General features: G+C 36.0%; 2 protein-coding genes across 6 annotated transcripts in view; one reads left to right on the top strand and one right to left on the bottom strand.

Moving 5' to 3' along the window:
• rftn1b (raftlin, lipid raft linker 1b) overlaps positions 1-25,216 on the top strand; it is a 435,159-nt gene that overhangs the window by 16,951 nt on the left and 392,992 nt on the right. For all 4 annotated transcript variants that reach the window (XM_073926765.1, XM_073926762.1, XM_073926763.1 and 1 more), the window contains exon 2: positions 9,132-9,326. The gene's annotated coding sequence lies outside the window, so the exon portion shown is untranslated. The remainder of the gene's footprint in view (positions 1-9,131; positions 9,327-25,216) is intronic.
• Positions 5,419-25,216, bottom strand: part of plcl2 (phospholipase C like 2) — a 139,462-nt gene continuing 119,664 nt past the window's right edge. Inside the window, exons 5-7 of one of the 2 annotated variants that reach the window (XM_002667679.7) lie at positions 17,039-17,148; positions 8,968-9,403; positions 5,419-6,161 (exon numbers count right to left, since the gene is read on the bottom strand). In XM_002667679.7, the coding sequence (XP_002667725.3) occupies positions 9,203-9,403; positions 17,039-17,148 (311 nt within the window). In that variant the 3' untranslated portion in view covers positions 5,419-6,161; positions 8,968-9,202. The remainder of the gene's footprint in view (positions 6,162-8,967; positions 9,404-17,038; positions 17,149-25,216) is intronic. The other variant, XM_073926759.1, reaches the window with a different exon arrangement.

The raw sequence follows: 25,216 nt of genomic DNA, 5'->3' as shown, positions 1-25,216 counted from the left end.
CAAAGAGCATAGTAATTACCTGCTTTACTACTGTTATTTACCCTTTAACTGGTGAGTTTTAAAGATTCTATCTGGCCCCGAGAGTGAGTTTTGTTAGACAATCATTACTTTAGAATGTTCACCCCTAATGTTTCCGTAGTGACGCGTCATGTTTGTCACGTCACACCGCAGCCACAGTAGCACTGTATGAGAGATGTGTCCCTTTTATTATGCTTTTTCCTTTTGTTTCAACATATTCACACGCTTGCTCATCATGTCATCAACTACCTGATATTCCAAATCACAAAAATGTGTGAGTGTTTTTGTGTTGTTTTGCTCTTGGAGCGGTTCGCTTTCACACTGCAAAGTTTCTAATCGGACCAAAAGAGCTAAAACAAGTCACGTGCGAGTAAACTCTCCTCACATTGGTCAGAGTGTCAGGGTTTATTTTGCAGCGTCCCGCTCATCTGTCAGGAGAGGTGGTGGTGTTTGACATGGTGCATGTGATGTGTCTGAAGAGTGAGGAGAGATGCGGTGGGGAGGGGTGAGAAGGGTGCGCGACGATGCCTATTTGAGGACCGGGAGGGAGACGCGAGATTACCTGGAGATCATCACTCGTTTGCTGGCATCCGGAGACTCGCGTAACTTCCCGCCCTACTCATAATTCTCTCTTCATATAGCTGTATGCCTGTTACATATCCATAAAACACTGTCACATAACCGTGCTTGGATCGGATCACTTTCTCACTGCAATCGAACCGCTCCAGGGTTCGTTTCAATCGAGCCGAGACCACCTCACTCAGGCGGTCTCGGAGCGATTACTTTGGCGCGGAATAGAGGGCGATTGCCCTGTGCACATATGCCAAACGAACCGCGCTAACTGGGCAAATGAGACAGGTTCCGAAACAAAAGTGTAGGTGTGAAAGCACCCTCAGACAAAAAAAGGTTGGGATCCACTGGTTTAAAAGACGTATAAATGATCTTGATCGTGATCTATAACGAGAGATGGGTTGTAAACATTGGTGAGCCTGTGCAATTTGAAGCCTCAGTTTCCTGTTCTTAGCTAACAGGAGTGGCACCCGGTGTGGTCTTCTTCTGCTACAGCCCATCCACCTCAAGGTTGGACGTGTTCAGAGATGATTTTCTGAGTTCGAGTTACTGTTGCCTTTCTATCAGCTGGAACCAGTCTGGTCATTCTCTGACCTTTGACATCAAGGCATTTGTGCCCACAGAACTGCCGCTCACTGGATATTTTCTCTTTTTCAGACCATTCTCTGTAAACCCTAAAGATGGTTGTGCATGAAAATCCCAGTAGATCAGCAGTTTCTGAAATACTCAGACCAGCCTGTCTGGCAATAACAACCATGCCCTGTTAAAAGTCACTTAAATCACCTTTCTACCCCATTTTGAGGTTCGGTTTAAACTGCAGCAGTTCATCTTAATCATGTCTACATGCCTAAATGCATTGATTTGCTGCCATGTGATTGGCTGATTAGAAATTTGTGTCAACGAGCAGTTGAACAGGTGTACCTAATAAAGTGGCCGGTCAGCGTATATATTGGTTGTGTGAATGTAGATCAAAGCAGCAGTGAAACAGAGGCCAGTGATGGATTCAGTACACCGGCTTCACATTCTCTCAGAATAAAACACGCACCACAAAAATAATATCGCACACTGAACTCTGTGAACTCCTTTGTTTTGCAGAGAACAGATTGATTGGTTTGCAGAAGTGGCCATGTGAGTGAGCACATCAAGCTTGTGCTCCATCTGACGGCCTCATTTATGCTTTGTTTCTTTTGCTTTGTTGCAGCTGCCCACAGAGAGAGCAATATAACAACATGAAAACAAAAAAACACACTCTTCTTTTTTGTCTTTGGTTTTGAACATGATGTGGATCGAGGGCTTCACGCACCAACACACTGACTGTTTGTAACTAAACACTTGAGCTCAGGTATTTGGCTGGGACATGGGCTGATGTTCTCAGCTGTGCTTGTTTATCTTGTTTTAGGATTGTTGGCTGGTTCTGTTACACGTCCCGTTCACTCAGCGACTTGATCCGATCCAGATCTTAAACCCTGTGGTAGGCATCAACTTGACTTTAGTGTAAACATGTCTAACAGGACGTTTCTCTGAGGTAACTTCTGAAGTTTGTCTTTTGCTTTAAAGACAGCTCAAGACATCTTTTTCAGATATTTTCAAGTGATGTTTAACAGAGCAAGGAATCCTTTCACAGTATGTCCTTTTTTTGACATTGTTTTTCCTTTTCTATATATTACTATATATTTTCTATATATTACTACTTACTAATTATATCTATCCATCCATCAATCCATTAATTTATAAATCCATCCATCAGTACATTAATTTCATCCATCCATCCGTCCATTCTTTTAATCCTTTCATCCATCCATTGATTCTAAAATCCATCCATCCTCCGTCGATCTTTCATTTCATCCATACTTCCATCCATCCGTCCATTCATTCATTTCATCTATACATTCAATCATCTGTCAATTCATTCTTTCCATTCATCCATCGATACATTTATTTCATCAATCATCTATCCATCGATCCAAATATTGTATCCATCCATCTATCCATCCATCCATCGATTCTAAAATCCGTCCGTCCGTCTGTCAATTTATCCATACATCCATTCATCCGTCCATTCATTCATTTCATCCATCCATCCTTCTTTCCATCCATCTGTCGATACATTCGTTTCATCCATCATCCATCCATCGATCCAAATATTGTATCCATCCATCCATCCATCCATCCATCATATCCATCGTATTCATCTATCTAAATATTGTATCCATTCATCCATCCATCCATCCATGTATTCAAATATTGTATCCATCCATCTATCCATCCATCTAAATATTGTATCCATCCATCCATCCATCCATCGTATTCATCCATGCAAATATTGTAACCATCCATTCATTCATTTATCCATCATATCCACCGTGTTCATCCATCCAAATATTGCATCCATTCATCCATCCATCCATTCAAATATTGTATACATCCATCCATCCATCCATCGTTTTCCTCCATCCAAATATTGTATCCATTCATCCATCCATCAAAATATTCCATCCATCCATCCAACCATTCATCCAAATATTGTATCCATCCATCGTATCCATCCACCCATCCATTCATCATACCCATCCATCCATCCATCCATCCATCCTTCCATCCATCTATCCATCCATACATAATGATCAATATCACAGGAGCAGTGCAATATGATTATACATAAGCACTGGTGGGAGGCATGCGTTGGCTCGAGGCCGCAGGCCAGTGTCCCTGTTACGACTGATGCTTATATTTATTTACAGAGCCTTTGTTACAGTGTAGATATTAAAATATAAGATAGTGTTTAATTTCTAATAAACAATTCTATTTTGAATTTAAATAGTTTTTGTCTTGCGGTTACATTAATTTTACATTTGAATAGCCAAAATAACAAGTTTCAGTATTTTAAATGTGATTAATTTTTAAAAAAAGGTGCGATTAACTAGTTATTATTTTTAATGGAATGACAGCACTAATATATCTTATATATATTTGAATAGCTTTCCTTGTGAAGAGCTTTCTTTAGTGTCACTCTGCTAAAGATGAAACCCTAGTGTCATCCTGTCTAGTTTGTTTGTGTCAAACCTTCCCAGGAGTCCTCAGTCCTGCATGTCTCTGGGGTTTTTTTCCGCAGCTCCCCACAGATTGTAATGCAATCAATATTAGTGCCTTGAGTGAAAAATGAGCTCTGGCTCTCTGGGGGGCTATAGATCTCTCAGGATGGGTCTTGTTCAAACGCAGAGAGAGAGATCTATTGGCTAATAACAGCCGAGACTCTCGTCGCAGTCATTATTACGATTGCTGTTATGCAAGATGGTGATTCATGTGATGGCTGGAAGGTAAACAGAGGTAGAGTGTGTATATCATCTCTTTCTGGTGTCGTTATTGTGTACTTTAGAGTCCAGCGAGCGCCAGAGAGCTGTGATTTAATGATCTTTCACATACACGACAGACTCTCGCATCACTGAGTCTTTGTTAGTTTCAACTCAGTGCTTTCTTATGCTGAACCACACCACCTTATGTGAAGAAGAACACTGCATGATTTATTTTAATAGAATAATGAAACATCTAATGTAACTGCAACCTTAGAAACCTTTAGTACAATATATTTTACTCCATTTATATTATTTCATTTATATATATATATATATATATATATATATATATATATATATATATATATATATATATATATATATATATATATATATATATACATACATACACACATACACAACAGTTTTGTCTGGTTCTCAAATCTGATTGGCTGATAGTTGTGCGATATTATGCAATATCAGAACTCATACAGCCTCTTCACCCTTGTGTATTACTCCGCCCACACGAGTGGCAAGCAGAGGACTACAGTTTGACAAATATGTGTTTTTGTAAATAAATGTAAACCCTTTTTAGTATATACAAAGTATTTGTCTAAAGAGGGATGTTTAAACTCCAAAAATGTGTGCTTATTGCTTTGTATTTAGTAGGCCTATTCATTTTTATGTTTATATTAGCCTCTTATTTCCCCTTATTTAATTCATGAATATAATATAATAAAAAAAAAAAATGATGATGCCATATGATTGGTCATCATGACTGCCGCAACTTTGAGGCCTAAAGTGTCTGGCTTGACAGCTCCGTTTTTAACTCCGCCCTCGCCTGCGCTCGGTTAATCTCGTTGAACGCCGGCTGTAGCCGTGCTTCATGTCGAATGCACCTTATGTTTGGGAAGCACTATATTTGAAAAAATTAATTTATTTAATGTTTTATTTATTTTTTCTTTTATATTCATTCATTCATTCATTAATTTTCTTTTCGACATAGTCCCTTCATTAATCTGTGGTCGCCACCGCGGAATGAACCGCCAACTTGTCCAGCATATGTTTTATGCCCTTCCAGCCGCAACCCATCACTGGGAAACTTTTTAAAATATTTTTTCAGCAATTTTTTTTTAACTGAGAGAAGAATTTTCAACGGATTTCTAAACATAATACTTTTAATAACAAATTTCTAATAAATTATTTATTTTATCTTGGCCATGATGACGGTACATCAGGAAAAAAATACTTAAGGGGGTTAAAATTATTGACCTTTTTTTAAAAAAAAAAATTAATAACTGCTTTTATTCTAGCCAAAATAAGACTTTCTCCAGAAGAAAAAACTAATATACGAAATACTATGAAAAAAACCCTTAATCTGCTTGTAAAGGTATAGAAATTGCACAGGAGGGAGATTAACTTTGTCGTCAACTGTATATACTGCCACAAGAAATGCCGTAGGTCAACAGTTTTAGGAAAACCTCATGACATTTTTGTGAATGAATTCCTGAATATGCATGAGAAACTTGAAACAGCGGAAGATGTATGTAATTAACATGGTTTATTTCAGAGCACTGGGTCTTAACAGAGTTAAACAAAACTGATATCTTCTTGGAAACTATCAGCAACTCTTAACTGGTATAAATGGAGAACTATAATTATAAATACACAATAACAGCACTGAAATGTATAAACAAATCTTTCTTTATCGTGTCCAGTTGAATCTCTGGCCACAAGGAGTGAAATCCAATGGAAGTGCTTCACAAGGTCCGACAGTAGATTGGCACAATGGAATGAGCCGGAAACAAACAAACAAAAAAAAAAACACACACACACACACACACACAAAAGCCAAGGGTTCAAAAGGCAATGTAAGACAGAACTTCAGTACAAGGCAGAATCAAATCTGAACAGTCTCCAAAACACGCACACACACAGGCTGATTCATTTCCAGGAATGCTCCAGAAGCTTTAATTTCAGTATTCAATACACTCTCAGAGGCCACATACACACTGCAGGAGAATGCACACACATACACACATCACTCAAAGAAAACATCTGATGTGAAATTCAACAAAAGAATTTCACACAAGTTGCTAGAAAGCTGTTAAAAATGATTACTGGGAAATGCCAAGTAACAAACCGAACGTACTGTTTTACAGCAGAGACTGACATTTGTATTTTTAAAAACACACTCCGATATTTGTTTTATTTACACCTTAAGAAAATACTTATTTATTTTTTTTACAGTGTTTTACAAAGGGCAAGTGCAACTTTGTTCTTTAAAAAATAGCTAAGGTCAAGTTCCTATGGGGCCTCAAGATTATTATCTTACAAATTTAATAGCTGGTCTGAAACTTTATCAAATCTTGAAATATTTAGGACTTTCTTTTAATTTATATACTATTTTTTTTTGTATGCATGATAAGACAATGTTTTATTAGTAAAATATTTCTAATAATGTGTATCCCTACTCAAACAATAATAATTCAAATAATAAAAAGATTATTAAAGGTGCAGTATGTGAGTTTGACACCCAGTGGTTGAACTAGGTATTACATTCCTGGATCAAAACAAACTCAAGCGCAGGTTGCCAGATTGAGGAGTGAGTCTGCCTTAAGTCCTGTTCTAAATTAAAGCAATGACACGCGATAAAGGGAATATTTTCCATGTTCAAATTAGTTTTTGTTCTAACCAACATCTTGAATTGAGATATTAGTAATGGCTTCAAATTCTTGCAGCTGAACAACAGAAAACTGACAATAATCACCTCATGTTCTTTATTCAGTGTTAAATGCTAATAATGTGAGTTTGAATGCCATTTTACATGACATTTATTGCCATACTACTGAAAGCAGCAGCAGATAGTTCACCTCAGATCTCGAAAATAAAAGAAACCGCTTGAAATTGAACTTTATAAGTGAGTGCACGCCAACACATATCAGTGATTCAGCATGCTCATTTAATAAAGTTGAAGAGGTTTAATATGTATTAATCACATTATAAACCTTACCATTTTGTTGGAGTGCAGTGAGTGCACTATTCTGTACTTCTGAATGGCTGTATTTAAATGTCTGTTGTGTTTCATCTTGTGCAAACAGCCAAATTGCTTACCTCTGCAAATCTCGTCATGTAGCGTCTTGTTAGGACATAGGGATTTCATTGTAACCTGCTTATCTAATGTTTACATTCGTAATATTTATATTATTTGCTAAATAATAACCTCATGTGGAACTCTGAATCTGCGTCTCATTTCTGAAGCTACTGTTCACTGGAGATCGCATTTCGAAGACAGACGCATGCTTGGAGAGTGTTTCTGGCTGAATGAATGAAATACACTGTTTTCCATCAAGGCAACCCGGAGTGCTGAACTATAATTGGCTAAACTGGCATTGAGTGGGTTAAAAGAACCAAAATAAAGATCGTTTTGGCACGGAAAACACATTTTCAAAGCAGAATATCTGACTTCAGCATTGTTTTTCATATAAACAGGAATGCTCACTTAGCATGTGTCTGTAATATCTGCACACATATTATGCTCTTTTTATGCTTAGTCAAAAACTCACACACAGCATCTTTAAATGTTTGCATATTGTATCGATAAATGCTTGCAGATTGTTTGATGACTTTTGCAGACTTTTTTTTTTTCAAAATTTCACAAAATATGTTAGCGATTGAATTAATAAAACTTAAACAATTTTTCCCTAATTGTAAAAGATAAACTTCAAAAAGATCGAAAAGAATTATAAGGGTGGGTGGGGCTCGTTGGGACTGTTGTAAGCATGTGTATATGAAGAACGGGGGCTATGGCATTTCTTTGGGAGATCATAACAGGTTTATAAGTGAAGACCGGGGCTGATGGGCACGCTGTTGCAAAACCGCTCAAATTTTCACTACCCGCCTATGTCATTTTTTACCCACAAATGTAAATTCAAAACAGCCCAATTGGGTGGGAAGCTGCCTTTAGCATTTTTCAGCATCAACAGCTTCAGCATCAACACTGTTAAAGGGGCTAATAATTTTGATTTAAAATAAAAAATAAATAAATTTAAAAACTGCTTTAATTCTAGCCAAAATAAAACAAATAAGACGAAAAAAATATGATGAGACATACTGTGAAAATTTCCTTGCTTTGTTAAACATCATTTGGAAAATTTATTTAAAAAAAACAAAAACAAAGGGGCGAATAATTCTGACTTCAACTGAGTGTATATATATACATATATATATATGTATATATATACATATATATATGTATATATATATATGTGTATATATATGTGTATGTGTATATATATATATATATATATATATGTGTGTGTGTGTGTGTGTGTGTGTATATATATGTGTGTATGTATATATATATATGTGTGTATGTATGTGTATATATATATATATATATATATATATATATATATATATATATATATATATATATATATATATATATATATATATATATATAATATAAATAGTTTTTTTTTCTAATGAATATCCTGAAATGTGTCTAGCTCAAAAATATTTTAATAGTGAAATTGTGAGTAACATACAGGTTTAAAATCCTGTCTGTGGTCCTGGTCAATATATGTAAATTAATCTAAAACCATATATAAAATAGCATACTTTAAATATGCTAGCTCTGAAATATTTTATTTGGAAAAAACGAATAGTGGGCATTTTTTTATCACAATCTGTGTCAATGAAGTTGAGAATCTCATTTTAACAATTGTGTGAAATGACTAAAATATCAGTATTTAATCTTTGCAGTGTGTACGTGACCAAAGAGACACAAACATTCAGCCCAGACTCTCACCGGTTCACATGTACAGTAACTGCTGGTAATATCTAAAACTAATCCCTCTCTATCGTTCTCTTAAACAACATCTCAGATCCTCCACACGTTTATACAAATAATTTAAAAAAGGGCAGATCCTTTTTTTTAGTTTAAGATCCGTACACGCAAATAAAATAAGAGCTCTTTTAAAACATCCATTTCTCTTAACAAAATAATCTGATCCATTAAAAGTTCACATAGCAAAAAAGGTAACAGATCTCCATATATATATATATATATTTATATTTATACTGTACACACACACACACACACTCTCGCACACTATTTTGGCAGACAGAACGCAAAGTAGTTCTTTATTGTAAACAGCTCTCTGGTTTCCTCCGACACATTCGAATCCTTACATTCATGGCTCCAGTGTGGATTTCCTCTTTAATACTCCGGGTTTGTGCTTGTAGGAAGGCCTGGAGTGGAGTCCGGACATGAGGGATCGGGACTCGTTTTTCTAGACAGGAATGATGGGGTTTCTTTAGTTCTCCTCATCTGTGATGTCCTCCTCTCCGACTGCTTTTTCTGGGATGGCCTCCAGACTGCGGCGCCCCCTGGATTCGGAGCCTGACGAGGGTCCTGCTCCTCCCTTGGCCAGATTACAGGTAAGAGCAGCGTAGTGGATCTGTTTCAGGTTTTCCAGAACTTCTGCTCGAGCGTGTTTCAGCAGATCCGCCTGGCCCTGAAAACACACAAAGGTTTGTTTTTGTGAATTGTGGGGACATCCTATTGCAGAGGTTTATATGGAGCACTTTTTTATTTGTTTAAAGAAGGCTTTTGACAGATGAGACGCATTGGTTTTCCATGTACCCCATAAAAGCGAATTTACATTACCATGCATAGATGAAAATCAGTTTGTTATTATCCACTTTTCTTATTTTGGTCGCCATTAAAGTACTGTAAAATGGAATGAAATCACGTAAATTCACTGTAGTTTTTTTGATAGGTTGTGAAATTATACACGTTTAAATAAAAATGTATATACTTATTTGTTTTGTCGACCTTGCAGTATTTTTTAAAGCACTATAATATTGTTATTATTATAGTAATTGTGTGCTTCATAACAGTACACTGGAGTCATGGGTCGGTATGTACCTCGGTTTCAATAATAACAAATGTCCAGTACTGTGTTTATTTTGAACAGGCACAAGTGTTTTGTCACATTCAGCTACAGCTCTGAAGAGCTTCTTGTGATGCAAAAATACAAATGAAACACAATAATTAAAAATAAAACTTCATGATCACGAAACGAATTAGGGATTTAAAACCTCAGCCCTCTCCTAACACGATAAAAAACAGTAATTATCTATTAAATTTAAGATTCAGTAAGCTTCACATCTGAAACCTCTTTTATTAAAAATGCAGCACAATGTCCATCCGTGCAGCCGATCCAGCTGTTCATTATTATGTATTTGTGTGTGTGTGTGTGTGTGTGAGTAGAACACTCACAGACTGACTTGCAAGTTCACATGATGAGACAATATCTTATATTCCATTGTTTACGGATGCAGTGACCATTATACACTCGAGTCTTTTGCAGCACTGCATGATTAGTAGCCGTGTGAAAATAAAACGATTTCAACTTTCACCCACAGCAGCACTCATTCGTCACACATACTGTCAGTTTCAGTGAAGTGGACCAATCAGAAGTACTCTGAGGCGGGACTAGTGTTGTGCGCTTCTGTTTAAAAGTGTAGCAAGCTGTCATGACACTGGGAAAGTAGCAGAACCACTGGTGAGCGATTCTGTGTTGTGTTTTCCGACAGAAAAACATGTTCTTTGTGAATGAATTCTGTATTTGTCGTGAGGGCTCATGAACCTAATCGTAACCATGGCACCTTGGCAGTTTGGGATGAATACATGTACCGTTTACAGCTCTAGTGTTTACTTTATGCAGCACTACAACATGGGAGCTGATTAGTCTGCATAGCTGCAGGCCACATTTTAAAGAGCAGCGGGCCGGATGTGGCCCACGGGTCACCTGTTGAGAACCTTGGTCCTGTAGGTTTCCATCAAACTGTATTTTCTGTTCTCAGACATGATAAATTAAAGTTTTTTTTTGCAGAAATTGAATTATTTTTACAGTATTGTTGCTCTACTGTATTTCTTAATGTTTGAGATTGATATCCGCAGGGTCTTAAAAAGTCTGAACATGTCTAAAATTTTAAAAATGTCGATGTAAAGCTACCCAATCGAGCTAACACCCATCCAATCACTTACATTCCATCTCAACAAAAGTTGATTTATTAACTACCAATTACTTACCAATATGGTTTAATTATCTTCTTTACAATAACAACTGTTTTTAATGTTTTTTTAATGTATAAACTGGGCCATCAGAAAAAGTTCTTAGTGTTAAGCCTTGTTTAGGGCTGAAATCTTTATTCAGAATGGTATTTATAAAGGTCTTTTAAAGTCTTAAAATTGACTTGATGAAACCTTTAGAAACTCTGATATCATAGAAAAATAAATTTTTATCATAGAAAAAATCTTTTAATTTAATATCATGATGCCCTAATGCACATGTAAATTTACTTAATGTTAAAGCAACAGGTTTATTCACCTTTTCTCATCTTTTTTAGAACTATATATAAATTGCACTTAATTAAACAATTGAAAATACAAATAAGAAAATGTTAAAAGAAGGCTAAACAAAAATACATGACAATAAAATATTTAGGAAATGTTAAATAAAATCTTTTAAAACGTCTAATATTTTAAAATAAAAAAAACTAAAATAAAAAGAAAATTAAAATAATCTAACATAATTACAATTACTTGCACATTATACAAATATTAGAAGAGTACAAAATACTTTCACTTTAAAATACTTAATATTTTTTATTAAGTTTTTATTAAGTAACTTTTATTTTTACTAAGTTTATTAAGTACAGAAATTACTAAAACAGAAATGGAGATTGCAGAAAAATAAAGACTGTTGAAAATTACAAAGGCACCCCAAAATGTGCGAAATTAAGATGCGAAAGTCTAAAACAACAAAACATTCAACATTACTAAACCAAAAAGACTATAAAAAATTAAACAAAATAAATACTAATCATTACCATTTCATGTATTCAATTTCTAAAACAACAGCTGTGAAAAAAAATAAACCAATGAAAATCATAATAGACACAAACTAAAAGAGAAACTAATCAAAATTACAAAACAAAAAGGACCATAAACATTAAACAAAAATAAATAAAATTGTGTATTAAATATTAATCACGTGCCATGTATCATTTCATGTATTAAATTTCTAAATACAAAGGCTATCGAAAAACAATCAAGGAAAATTATAATAGCTACAACCTAAATAAATAAACTAACAAAATATTAATAGAAACTAAATTAAGTAAATCTGATCAGAAGTGGACACACAAGACACAGTTAAGATGAATTCAAGTAAATATATCTATACAACAGCAAGCATACAGTCATCTGTGCTCTGCAGGAGACAAGAGGAAACCAATGGACAGCAGTCATTTCCAACACAATGGCTTTGTTTAGAATAAAAGGCTTGTGTTAATCACACACACACACACACACATCTACCATTTAATTATCACTGATGCTCTTTAGACAAACCAAATCGCCACTTTAATTGTCATTAATGCTTTGATGATGTCATTGATTCTGTCCAGCTGGAGTGTTTCCTGTTTAAATCAGCTCTCATTTCCAATGGTGTTAAATTAGGATGATGAATGAATATTTGCATTTTCACAATCTGTGATAGGTGTTCATTAATGCATGTATTTGCATACTAAGTAGTAGTTCACAATTCCAGTTCATCTTTTGCTGCCTCACAATTTTGCAGATTTTTTTATTAGTGCAAATTGACATGTTTTTTTTTTGTTTTTTTTGTTTAACAACGCATTGTGTTCTGCGTGCTGATTGGCTATTAGACCATTGTCAATCAATCTCCTCCGTGCCGTGTCTCTTGTACAGTGCAGAATGTGCTCAGCTTGCCAAATTGACATCTTTGATTGCTAGTTGTACTGTGTGTTTGCCGGTTTTATACCCAACAAACGCCACAATGTGAACAAAACATTCTGCGTTTGGAGGTATGGAGATAGAAAATGTTGCATAATTCCAAATGAATCAATTACAATCCACAAATAAGTGTTATTGACAAATACCAAGTATATTCACAAAATAAATACAATGAGATCCACAAATAAACCTTAAGAGTTTCACTAACACAAATTGTATGTTCACAAATGCAATTCACACATTTATGTGTGAATTGCGTCCTGTGCATTTGTAGATTAGTGTGCGTTTATGGATAGCTGTCTGTGCATTTGTAGATCGGGGTGAGTAGCTCTGTGCATTTGTGTATTTTGAAACATTTCTATCGTCAAGACGAACACTAATCTACAGATGGGCTCCACCCACCTCCCACTTAAACCAATCAGATACCGGGCATGTGGTGCTGACCAATAATTGTTCGTTCTCGCTCCAACCGATCACCCTTTGGCTTACAATCAGAGCGGGACCAGCCGTATGCACAAACTCTGTATTTCTCGTAGCTCATCTCTTTACTTCTGTTTAGTGCGTTCTTCAGTGAAGTCTAACAACGGCAAAACCCAGGCTCGTCTGAGCAAAGCGAAGAAGGGAGATTTACACTAAGATGGATGAGGATCCTGTGCCAGTGGATGCCCGGCATCTGGAACATGATTATTGTTCAGTTCCTGAACCCACGGTGGTTGATAATGCACTGAATCAGGCTGACAATCTCTGTAAACTGGTGGAGCAACTGAAAGGAGACTTGCTTGCTGCTTTTGGTGATGTTATAAGGTTGCGGGTTATTTTTAGAACATAACTCCCACAATTCAGGAGGGACCACTGTATATCATGATTCAATATGTATCTATGCTGAGTTCAATGTACGATATTGGGCTCAGTTTTAACGATCTAGACTCAAAGTCTAAAGCACATGGTGCAAAAGTATTAAGGGTGTGTCCCAATCCACTTTTGCTATTTTAAGATGGAAAATACGCTCTGCGCCGTGGCGCATGGTCTAACATGGGTATGCTTATTCTCTTAGGGCTCTTTCATACACTCTTCGCAATAAAGTCGTGTTTGCCCTGATGTGTTGCTATTTTCAGACCAGTGCAAACTTAATTTTACCGTTTTCTGCCACATTGTTTAAATAGCAAATCCATTTGCGTCACTTTGTGGACTCGTGGGTGTTCCGGTCTAGAAAAGAGGTGTATTAAGGTGCATTGTTGGTGCATTGCTATTTGGAGGAAATAAAATAGTCTGCAATAGACCAGCTGAAAGCAGGTCTAAAGTCCAGCGCAGAGCACATCAGTTGTGCACCTCGCTTACACATTGCTTAAAATACACCAGATGTACAGCAATACACAAATATCTTTACAAAAGAAAAAAAAAAAAGGATTTAAGTGTTACAAAAATTATTGTTTTCTACATAAATATTAAAACCACGTCCTCCCGCTGTATTATTTATTATATGCATATTTTTGTTTGTTTTATTAAAAACAAGCTTAGATTTGTCCACCTGTCAGGTTTTGGACCATATGGGGCATTGGTACGTGTGTTTGGAAATAACTCACTTTTATTGAGCACACTTTGTTATTACTGTTTATTTATTCATTTGCTGGAAATTAGAACTGAATTTAGAAATAGTTTTGAAACTAATCTTTGCGCTTAACAAACAAAATTAAATATGTAGGCTGATGGATGTCTTTAGTGGAGTGCGTATACACCGTTTCCTTATCCAAAAAGCTTAAGAGAAAGTTTAAGCAAAGGCTGATTGGAGGAGGCATATTTTTCTGTCCTTAAAATAGCAAAAGTGGATTTGGATATGACCTTAATGCTCTTGTGCCGTGCACTTTAGACTTTGCACCTAGATTGTTAAAATAGAGCCCTTAATGAGTTACGGGTGTGTTTTGAGCACAATCTGTATTAAACCAATCAGAGTCTCATCTCCCATTTCCTTTGAGTCAGTTGCGTCACACCGTGGCACATTTGCAATTTACAAAAAAAACAGTGAAACCAGAGACCATCTGCAGCACAAGCATAAAGAACGAGCCTCCTCCATTCTGCCTTTACTTTCTCTTTGCTTTTGCTCTTTACTTAACTCCTTTTTTTCATGGATAAGGAAACGGTGTTGGACACACTCCACTGAAGACATCTATTAGCCTATATATTTAATTTAGTTTGTTAAGCACAAAGATTTCTTTCAAAACTATATCTAAATTCAGTTCTAATTTCCAGCAAATTAATAAATAAACAATAATAATGAAGTGGCCTGTTCTTATGCCCCATATGGTGACACATACATCTCCAAAACCTGACAGATGAACAAATCTAAACTTGTTTTTAATAAAACAAATATAAATATGCTTATAATAAATAATACTGCTAATAATAATAGCATTATACAAATGCAAATTGTCATAAACTAGATTAGAGCTGCGCTGGTCTGAAAATGGCAACAAATCTCGCCAAACGCCTCATTGCGCAGAGTGTATGATAGGGCCCATTATCTCAAAATTGCATGCTAAAAAAGTATAGTATAATATGAGTGTTCTTAAAGCCCCTTTCACACATACAGACCTTCCGGAAGATTACCAGCAATTTTGTAGAAAGATGTGAACAGGCCCTTTTTGAAAATACCGGTAAATTTGATCTGGCTATTTTCCGGAAAGAGAAGTTGTAACATTACCGGTAATTTGCCGGAATGCTGCGCTGGTTGAACGCTGAAGGAAGATTGCCTGAAAGAGCTCATGCACGTCTAGAACTTGTTGACATGAGACGTCTGTTTAAGCCAGTCAAAACAGTCAGGCTCATACACGTCAGCGCTGTTTATGAAAATAAAAGCCTTTGAATATTTTCCCAGACACATTTAGCTGCTAGATGTTAGTCAGATAAAGTTTATATGTTCATCTCAATGCCAACTGTGTAAATAATTATTGATAAGATGCTTATGATAAGCCGTTGTTTGTTTACCTTCAAGCTTTGCGTGTGCCCGTAAAACAGCCCGTGACACCAACACACACACATATCATGTACATCTCGACATGCAAAAGTGTTTCTCTATGTTTTCATCGAAGTTGTTCATAATACTGATCCATCCACAGAGTTTGTGATGTAGTCAAATGTTTACAAATACAAGCGCAGCCGTTTAGAGGTCATCTCTGGTTAATGATGTCAGAATTTACCGGTATTTTGGAATGGATGTGTAAATGCTCTTTTCCGGAAATATTCCGTTAACGTCCTCGCCTGTTTGAACAGCGCTTTTTTGAATTTACCGGTAAAGTCATTCCGAAAATTTTCCACATATTTACCGGTATCACTGTGTGAAAGGGGCTTATTTCTCAAACATTTGATAAAAAATTTTACAATAAGGTTCATTAGTTAATGCATTTACTAACATGAACTAATCATGAACAACACATGTACAGCATTTATTAATCATAATTAAACATTTACTAATGCATTATTAACATCCAAGTCCATGCTTGTTAACATTAGTTAATGCACCATGAGTTAACATGAACTAACAATGAACAACTGTATTTTCATTAACTAACGTTAACTAACATGAACAAATACAGTAGTAAATGTATTGTTCATTGTTTGTTCATGTTAGTAAATGCATTAATTAACATTACCTAATGAACCTTATTGTAAAGTGTGACCATAAATGATAATATGTAGACATACAGTTGGTTAAAATGAACTGGCACTTGGGGTCTGTACAAACTATAGACTTATAATTATGTTTATTGTTCATTTAATTGTGCTTTATGGGATTGTAGTTCTCCTCATATCTGTCTTGTTTGATTCATGACTTCTAATGATTGAAACAAGTCTTGCATATGAAGAAAAAAGAATTGAAATAACACTGCTGGAACCAACTTTGCCAGAAAAACTGGGCAGCAGAAATGCACTTCATATCCATCAAATTTCAAAAAGACTTCATTATGCTGAACCAAATGTCTAAAACTCAAACGTCGCTCAACCTTTAACACTTTTCTTTGTCTGTCTTCTGTAAGCACTGAGGAATTTCTTTCATCAAATGCAAATGTAGTTAATGCAGCTGTACTGAATTCTATTACAGCCTATTTGCTTTTTATTCCGCAAGAGGTTGTGCAAGCTCATATTGAACAGGTAATGTCCTCTAATCTGTCACATTGGTCCAAAAAAAAAAAAAAAAAAACTCTTTAAAACATTATTATTGTGAAAATGTGAATGTTAAAGTCTTTTTTATGCTAAATGTATGCAAATCATCCTCTCAAATGGTGGAGTGATTTTTGTTGGCAGGTGTTTAGAGCCTGTTTAAGCTCACCTTCAGAATAGTGATGTTCCAGGTGAAGCTCTCAACAGATTTGTGCAGTTTTCTTCCCTTCAGTCCCTCCTTGACTGCCATATCGTGTAGATTTTCGTGGAATTCCATCGCTGAAATGACATAGTCACAATTTTGAATTAGCCAAAATAATGTCATAAAAATTAATGGTAACACAATGGTAAACAGAGATTTATACTTTTCTGCCAAATTTGCAGGGATGGTACCACAAATGTTTGGAAACGCTGCTCTAAAACATTTCAAAACACCCAGGTCACAAGACTTAAGTGACTCAAAGGATTGGTAACTACACAAGCATTCCGAGACCTGGAGAATCTGTGTTTGGTTGACAGGGTCGGAGATACAAACACATATCTGAGAGGACCGTGCTTGGGCACTATGCAACTGTGCTACGAGTGACCGGAGTTTGAATCCTGGCTTGTATAAGCATTTAGAAATTGTGACTTGATGTCTTTTTTTAATGCAGTTTTTTTATGACCAAAACAGCACATATGTATTCACAAATGGTTCATTCGGATGTAAGACTTATGTTAATGAGCCCATAATATGCATTAAAAAGGTCATATTTTGGTTTATTAGCTCAAACCAGTCTGGCCATTCCCAGGCCTGTAGCGTGTTTACAGTTAATTGCCTCATTTTATATTTATTTATAGTTTTGAATACTGCATTTTACTGACATTTTAAGCACTATTTTTAGCTGCATTAGCTTGTTGAGTGGTGATCATAACCACACTTTTTAATGGACCAAAATATTTCAATTTCTTGATTTTGAATAAAGAAATATGAATAAATATGTATTTTTAAAATAAAAAATTATTACATCATATTACATGATTAGAAAAAAAATTGATTGTGGCCAGTTTGATATTTGCCTAATAAATGACAATAGGCTGTTTTTAAATTTAAAACCTTCCAAGAATTTGGCTATTTGAATAATAATTTTTTTATTATAATAAAGTCAGACTTTATTTTGATGGTCCATTTGTTAAATTTAAGTTGCATTGCATCTACATGCCAACTCATTCTCATTAGATTTCAGTTTACACTGAAAGCGGTGAGAGCATCAAAGTAGCTGGAAGTTATTCATTTTCAATAGGAGTCGGCGGCGAGAAGCAGCGCGGCGAATCTTCGCCGGTGTGGGCATCGAGGAGAGTTGAAATCAAGTCAACGTTATGGTTATGAGCTATGACGCGGTTTGGCGGCAAGCAGTCATGTAGAATCAATGTAAAAGTCCACCACTTGAGAGGAGTCCAGAGAACACCGCCCTGTGAACTTTGGTTCCGACCACAGTTGTTCCCAAAGTTTGATTATTGCGGTGGATATCCAATTATTTACAATGTTTTCTTACAGGAACATACATTTAAAAAGTTATTGGCGAGTTACTGATGTGCTTAAATGTTAAATATATTTTTTCTTTAAAAAAAAACTGGGAATCTCATGCGACAATACAAAACAGTACTGCTACTTGCGAATATTTTAGTCATATGGACACATTGAATAATTAAGTGGAGCAAAGCCTCACCACATGCAAATTGATCACCCATTGTTAATTGAATTGGATAAAAAGTGTGCAACATTTCCATCCTAGAAAGCATGTTTTGTAACTAATATGATGTGCTGCAACGGCCCCTTTAAATATGAGATCAATGTAGCGAATTTTGACGCTCTCGCCGCCAGAGATGAAGACAAACAGCATTGTCGCAAGGGCGGCCAGCGATCTTTGACGCTCTCACCACCTTCGTTGTGAACGCACAGTTAGTTTGCATGTACTTGCAAAGTTTCTTATAGTCAGTTAAATGTCTGTTGAAGGAGCAGGATCGGCACATATTAAGCAGACAGACCACCAATACTCTAATGGACCATAAAAATAAAGTGTTACCAATAATAATATTAATAATAATAATGTAGAGCTTCACAATTTGTCTAGCCTCTCTTATAAAAAGGTACATTTGTAAATTCATACCAAATTAGTGTTTAAATTCATTTTAATAAGGGCCACTTTTGGTACTTAGCATCTTTTTATTGGTCATTTTTACATCAAGAATAAGGTCGACGATTTGGAATAAAAGTTGTTTGTAAAATATTTTCATAATTTAAAAACCATACAGTAGGTCAGTAGTGAAATGATGACAACCTCAGATTGTATGTTTTCTTGAACAGCTGGATGTTGGACATTAGTTTGCATTGGTCAAAACTGATTAGATGATTAGGCACATGGAAGTCGATGGGTTATTTTCACAATCTACGATGGCATAGCAGTGAAAATAGGACAAATGAGGTCTTGTGTGGGACAAATTCTCCTGATTCTCCTCTGGCATCAACAAGGCGTTTGCGCCCACAGAACAGCCGCTCACTTGATATTTTCTCTTTATCAGACCATTCTTAGTGATCCCTAGCGATGGTTGTGCATGAAACTCCCTGTAGATCAGAAGTTTTCTGAAATACTCAGACCCACCTGTCTGGCACCAATAACCATGCCACATTCAGAGTCCCTTAAATCCCCTTTCTTCCCCATTCTGATTTTCGCTTTGAACTGCAGCAGACCGTCTTGACCGTGTCTACATGCCTAAATGCATTGAGTTGCTGCCATGTGATTGGCTGATTAGAAATTTGCATTAGCAAGCTGTTGGAAAGGGTGCCTTTTAAAGTGGCCGGTAAGTGTATATGTTTGCTTTTAAAATATTGGTTGGTTTTAGGGAAGGGTTTAGGTCTTCTCATGGACCTGTACAAGAAGAGCGTTTGTCGGAAACATAACAAAATGTATCCTAAATAACGTATTTTTTCCCAAAAATTACGTAGCACCTTACAGTAGATTTGTCATCTGAAATGTTTGTTTGTTTGTTTGCTTTATTTGAAGAGCACATTTAAAAACAACAGATGTTGACCAAAGTGCTTTACAAAACGACCAGCATACAAAATCTATACCTAAATATAAAAATTAAGCAAAATATAAACAGATTCAAATTAATTAATTACAATCAAAGGCAAGAGACAGAAGGTGATTTTTTTAGATGAGACTTAAAGTGAAGAACATGACCGTTCTTGACCGAAATGACCGAAATGTGCAACAAAACATTCCCAAAGCAACATATTTTTTTATTTCACAAAAATGTGAGGCATGTATTTCCAATAAGCCTGGGCTGATTCATACACTTATGTGTTTAAAGGACATATTGCATGATTCATACAAACATATTTACTCTCTGTACTCTCTCTCATGAGGCAAATTTATCCTGCTGGTTCATATTAAATGCTGGTGGGAGATGTGAGAACAGGTCTATTGTGTCACACACACACACACAAAAGATCCAGATCCTCCTGTTTGGTGCTGTTATTGTCCAGTCGTGGTAAATTATGAGTGTCAAGTTTCTCCTTGAGCCGCACGGCACAAACAAGGATGATAAACGCTTGTGACATGATCAGAAAACAGGTGACTAATGCACGTTTAAACAGAAAGAAAGAGAAAGAGAATGAAGGGAGGAAGCTGAGATGAGGAGATGTGAGCGTGGGCACAGCAGACAGACATGAATCCTTTCAGACCGCATTAGCATCAAGCCAGAGAACAGAGCAGATTTGTCACCCAACAACCGCACCGTTCTGTTTCTGTCTTTCATTCTGCTGATCTAAAGGATGGACACTGGGGAGAGGAAACATCTTATTTTAGTCATAGTTTAACTTGACGTGCTGCAGTTTCATTGTAAAAGACAGCTACAGGTATATGATGCTTGTGATGTGAGTAAAGTGTGATGTTTCGATCTGACTGGATGCTTTATGCCATTTCTGGTGGAAAACAAATTACATTACACAAAAAAAATATTTAGCTGCTTGTTTAAACAACTTAACTAAAATGAGCTGGAACAACACAATTCTTGAGGGTTTTTTGGGACAACTTAATTTTTTTATGTTCAATCCACTCAAATTTCTGAAGTTAACCGATTTGTGTTGGGACAACATGAAGGAAATTTGTGAAACTGCATTTTTTTGAAGTGTAGGCACTTGATGATTAGTCACTGTAATAATATTTAATTGCCAACGTTTATCTAAATCGTTAAAGCGATAACTTTAACTTGATTTAATGACAAAAAATATATAACACAAAAAAAAAAATTTAATTTAGTGCGAAGTTGGTGAGACTTTTAGTTCAGTATATTGATTTACTTTCAACTATAACAGAATATTGAGTACGGGGCTTTTGTTTGCACATCATTCCCTTATAGCAAACTAACTGTAAGAGGGGCATGGTTAAGAATATTAATATACTGTTGCATATGGAAGTTAACCTTAGGTTAACACATAGATATATACACTAGATATTGCATACGGACCCTGAGCATGCGTCAATACCACCGCCACATTTGTACAGTGCTCCCAGTATACAGACAATTCCTTTGTCTTCATGCTTGGTTTGTGCTTTGACATGCACTGTCAACCCTGGGAGCTTATATAGACAAGTGTATGCCTTTTCAAATCATGTCCAATCAACTGATTTTACCACAGCTGAACTACAGTTAAGCTGCTGAAACCTCTCAAGAATGATCAGTGGAAACAGAATATACCTGAGCTCGATTTAGAGCTTCACAGTAAAGGCTGTGAATACTGATGTACATGTGATTTTTCAGTTTTTTTAATTTTTATATAAATTTGCAACAATTTCAAAAAAAACTTTTTTCGCATTGTCATTATGGGGTATTGTGTGTAGAATTTTTTAATTTAATCCAATTTGGGAATAAGGCTGTAACATTAACAAAATGTGGAAAAAGTAGGGCTGTGCAATTAATCGAAAATCTGATTTTGATTTTAAGCTTCTAACGATTATGAAGAAACACTAATCGAGATAAAAGATTATTAGCAGCGCGAAAGAGCACATGCTCATGTGTGTGTGTGCGGCGCGCACACACAGAAGCATGCGGTTTCATTCGCACACTGAGACGAGCAGAGCGCAGTCAGCGCACACATCTAAAGTCATCTTAATGTGAGCGCTTTAATGGACAAATAGGTGTCAAAACGTGGTGTTTAGTGATTATACATATTAACCCTCATTTGTGTAATAAACATACGAGTTGAGAATCAAAAGACGTGAAAGAGAAACCATTAAAGTGAAAGCGCGCAATGTTCAAACAATTAATTATTACCAATTAACAATTATTAATCAAACTACAAAAGGAGAAAATCCCTCGCTGCTTTTGACTGAAGGACTTTTGTAGCGAAAGTGTTTTTCTTACAGTGAAGATGCTTAAAGCACAGTTTGTTTCATATTTTTATTCGATTGTATTTATTTCTCTTTCCTTTGCAGGGTGGAAAATAACTGTAGATATGCAGTTAAAGTCAGAATTATTATCTCTCCTGAATATTAGCAACCCTTTTCCTTCCCAATTTCTGTTTCATGGAAAGAAGATTTTTTTTCAACCTAATTCTGAACGAAATAGTTTTAATAACTCATTTCTAATAACTGATTTCTTTCATCTTTGCTATTATGACAGCACATAATATTAGACTATTTTCAAAATACAAGCATTCAGATTCAAAGTGCGATTCAAAGACTTAATTAGGGTAATTAGGCAAGTCATGGTATAACAGTAGATTCTTCAGCAGACAATCAAAAATATTTACTGCTTAAGGGGGCTAATAATATTGACCTTAAAATGGGTTTCAAAGTATTTGAAACTGCTTTTATTCTAGCCGAAATAAAAAAACAACAAATAAGCCTTTCTCCAGAAGAAAAAAATATGATATTAAATACTGTGAAAATCCTTTGCTCTGTTCAACATGATTTGGGGAATATTTATTTTAAAAACAATTCTCAGGAGCGCTAATAATCTTGACTTTAACTGATAATCGTTTTGAATAATCGTTATTACAATTATGACCAAAATAATCGTGATTATGATTTTTCCCAAAATTGAGCAGCCCTAGGAAAAAGTGAAGCGCTTTGAATTCTTTCCGGATGCACTGTGGATGCATGATGATTTTAAGTTTAAATTTGTTTCATTCACGCTAGAAATTCACTTCATTTGTGCGAGAAATTCACTTCACAATAGACATGGATTAGTATCATGGGCAGGACTTCTGTCTCTAGTTTTGTTGCTAAATGGCTTTTTATCAAGAGATTAGCCGTGCTTTATATGATTTAGGAAGACTGAAAAACAGAGTAGATTCACTAGATACTTTCAGGGGTGCTCCAGCTCTGAGTTCACTAATTCCTCAAGAAACTATACCTGGATGATGGAGGTTTTCAGCAGTGTTTCAGAGCCGAGCCCTGTTTTCCCGTGTTGGCAGAAGGATTTGCCTTTAGGACACCAACAACAGGCGCTACGTCATCAACATGCCCATATTAGAACAAGCTCCTGATTGGTTCACATTAGAGATCTGCGCGGGACTAATTTAGAATCTCGCTCCTGCCAGGTTTTAGCCCGAACCTGACTTATATTAAATGCTTATATTCAGCATTTGTTGTCCCGCTGCCCGACCTGCCTTGTTTTCTACCCGCCGCGCCCGTTCCTGTTAACGAGCGGGGGGGAGAACAAAACTGAAAACCACCCAGCTATACAGAGTCCAGACAGCCTATAGCAAGCTGTCTGTATAAACACACACACACACACACATAAGCACCAAGCAAGTGACACACACACATAGGCATTCACACACACACACACACACACCAACAAACAAGCTAAATGCAGCACACGCTGTCTCATTCACACACATACATACGCGTACTTGCTTGCTCGGGAGTCGAGAGCGATATCGTTAGACCCCCCCCCCCCCCTCTCGTCCAAAATTAAACCAGTTACCAACCGCTCCAGCGCTTTATTCGGAAATATATTCCAATGCCGTAGAAATCTGGCCGGGAAAACAGTAATTAATATTTGCTTTAATAAAATACAAGTTATGGGGTAATTTAATAAATAACAAATAATACTAGGTACAACTACTGTTTTTACGTTACAGTTGTGTTTAGAGTTGGTGTAGGGGTAAACGTTATTAAAATACAATAAATGGGAAATTTGAAACAACCCTTCATTTGCTCGAATAGTGCCGCAGGATGTCTATTCGCATCTTAGCATTGACTTAACGTGTAAATCACTTGCGCTTGATGCTTCATTCGCGTCTGGTGTGAACGCATCATTAGTATGGGAGTAAGGCTAAAACAGAGAGACAAATATATGCGTTTTCAAATAAAAACGTATTAGCGTGGGCATGGCCTGAACGTCAGAATCATCAGAATATTCACATGCAGCAACTTGCATATTTAGCAAATGCATCCCGGTTAAGAAATGAGCAGGAATTATCACAGATACTGTTTCTCCTTGACACCTGTATGACTAATAATGGAAACGCCTGTGCCGACTCCGTCTGTGTGTATATTATCAGCAGAGTGTGAGAGTTAATCCGCCTGTTGTGCTCCGTCTAGCGCATCCCACGTTCACAAAGCTGACATCTCTCTGCATACATGAAACGAACACTTAAACGCAGATCTCCAGATGCAGATCTCTGGCCAATGAGGCGACACATGAGCCTGCAGAGACAGAGTTTCATGCCGTACAAATACAGCCATGATAATCAAGAGGAAGAAGAACGCAAGCATTTCTGGAAGACGATGTTAACAAGACTAACTTGTTTGAGCACACTTCTAATATATTTAAACATGTTTAAGCAGATTTCTAGCATATCTTAAAATGCTTTAGCATTGCTAATACGTTTTAACAAGTTTCTATCAAGTTTTTGCCAATGTTAACATGTTGCTAACATGAATTAGCACATTGCTAGTATGTTATAGTAATGCGAACATGATTTAACCGCATATTTCTAGCATGTATTATTGCATTGCTAATGTTTTAAAATGTTGCTAACATGATTTAACACATTGTTAGCATATTTTATTAGCATCAATTAATGCAATGCTAATGTTTTAACATGTTGCTAACGTGATTTACCCATTGCTAGCATATTTCATTAATGTCGAATAACTCGTAGCTAATGTTTTAACATTACTAACATGATTTAACACAGCGATCGCACATTCTATTGGCATAATTTAACACATAGCTAATGTTTTAACATGGTAACATGATTTAACACATTGTTAGCATATACCATTAATGTGAATTATCACATTGAAAAAGTTTTAAAATCCTGCTAACATAATTTAACTCATTGCTA

Source organism: Danio rerio, chromosome 16 (assembly GCF_049306965.1).
Source record: "Danio rerio strain Tuebingen ecotype United States chromosome 16, GRCz12tu, whole genome shotgun sequence".
NCBI lineage: Eukaryota > Metazoa > Chordata > Actinopteri > Cypriniformes > Danionidae > Danio > Danio rerio.
The sequence above is the reverse complement of the archived record's forward strand: the minus strand, read 5'-3'. Positions and strand labels throughout refer to the sequence as shown.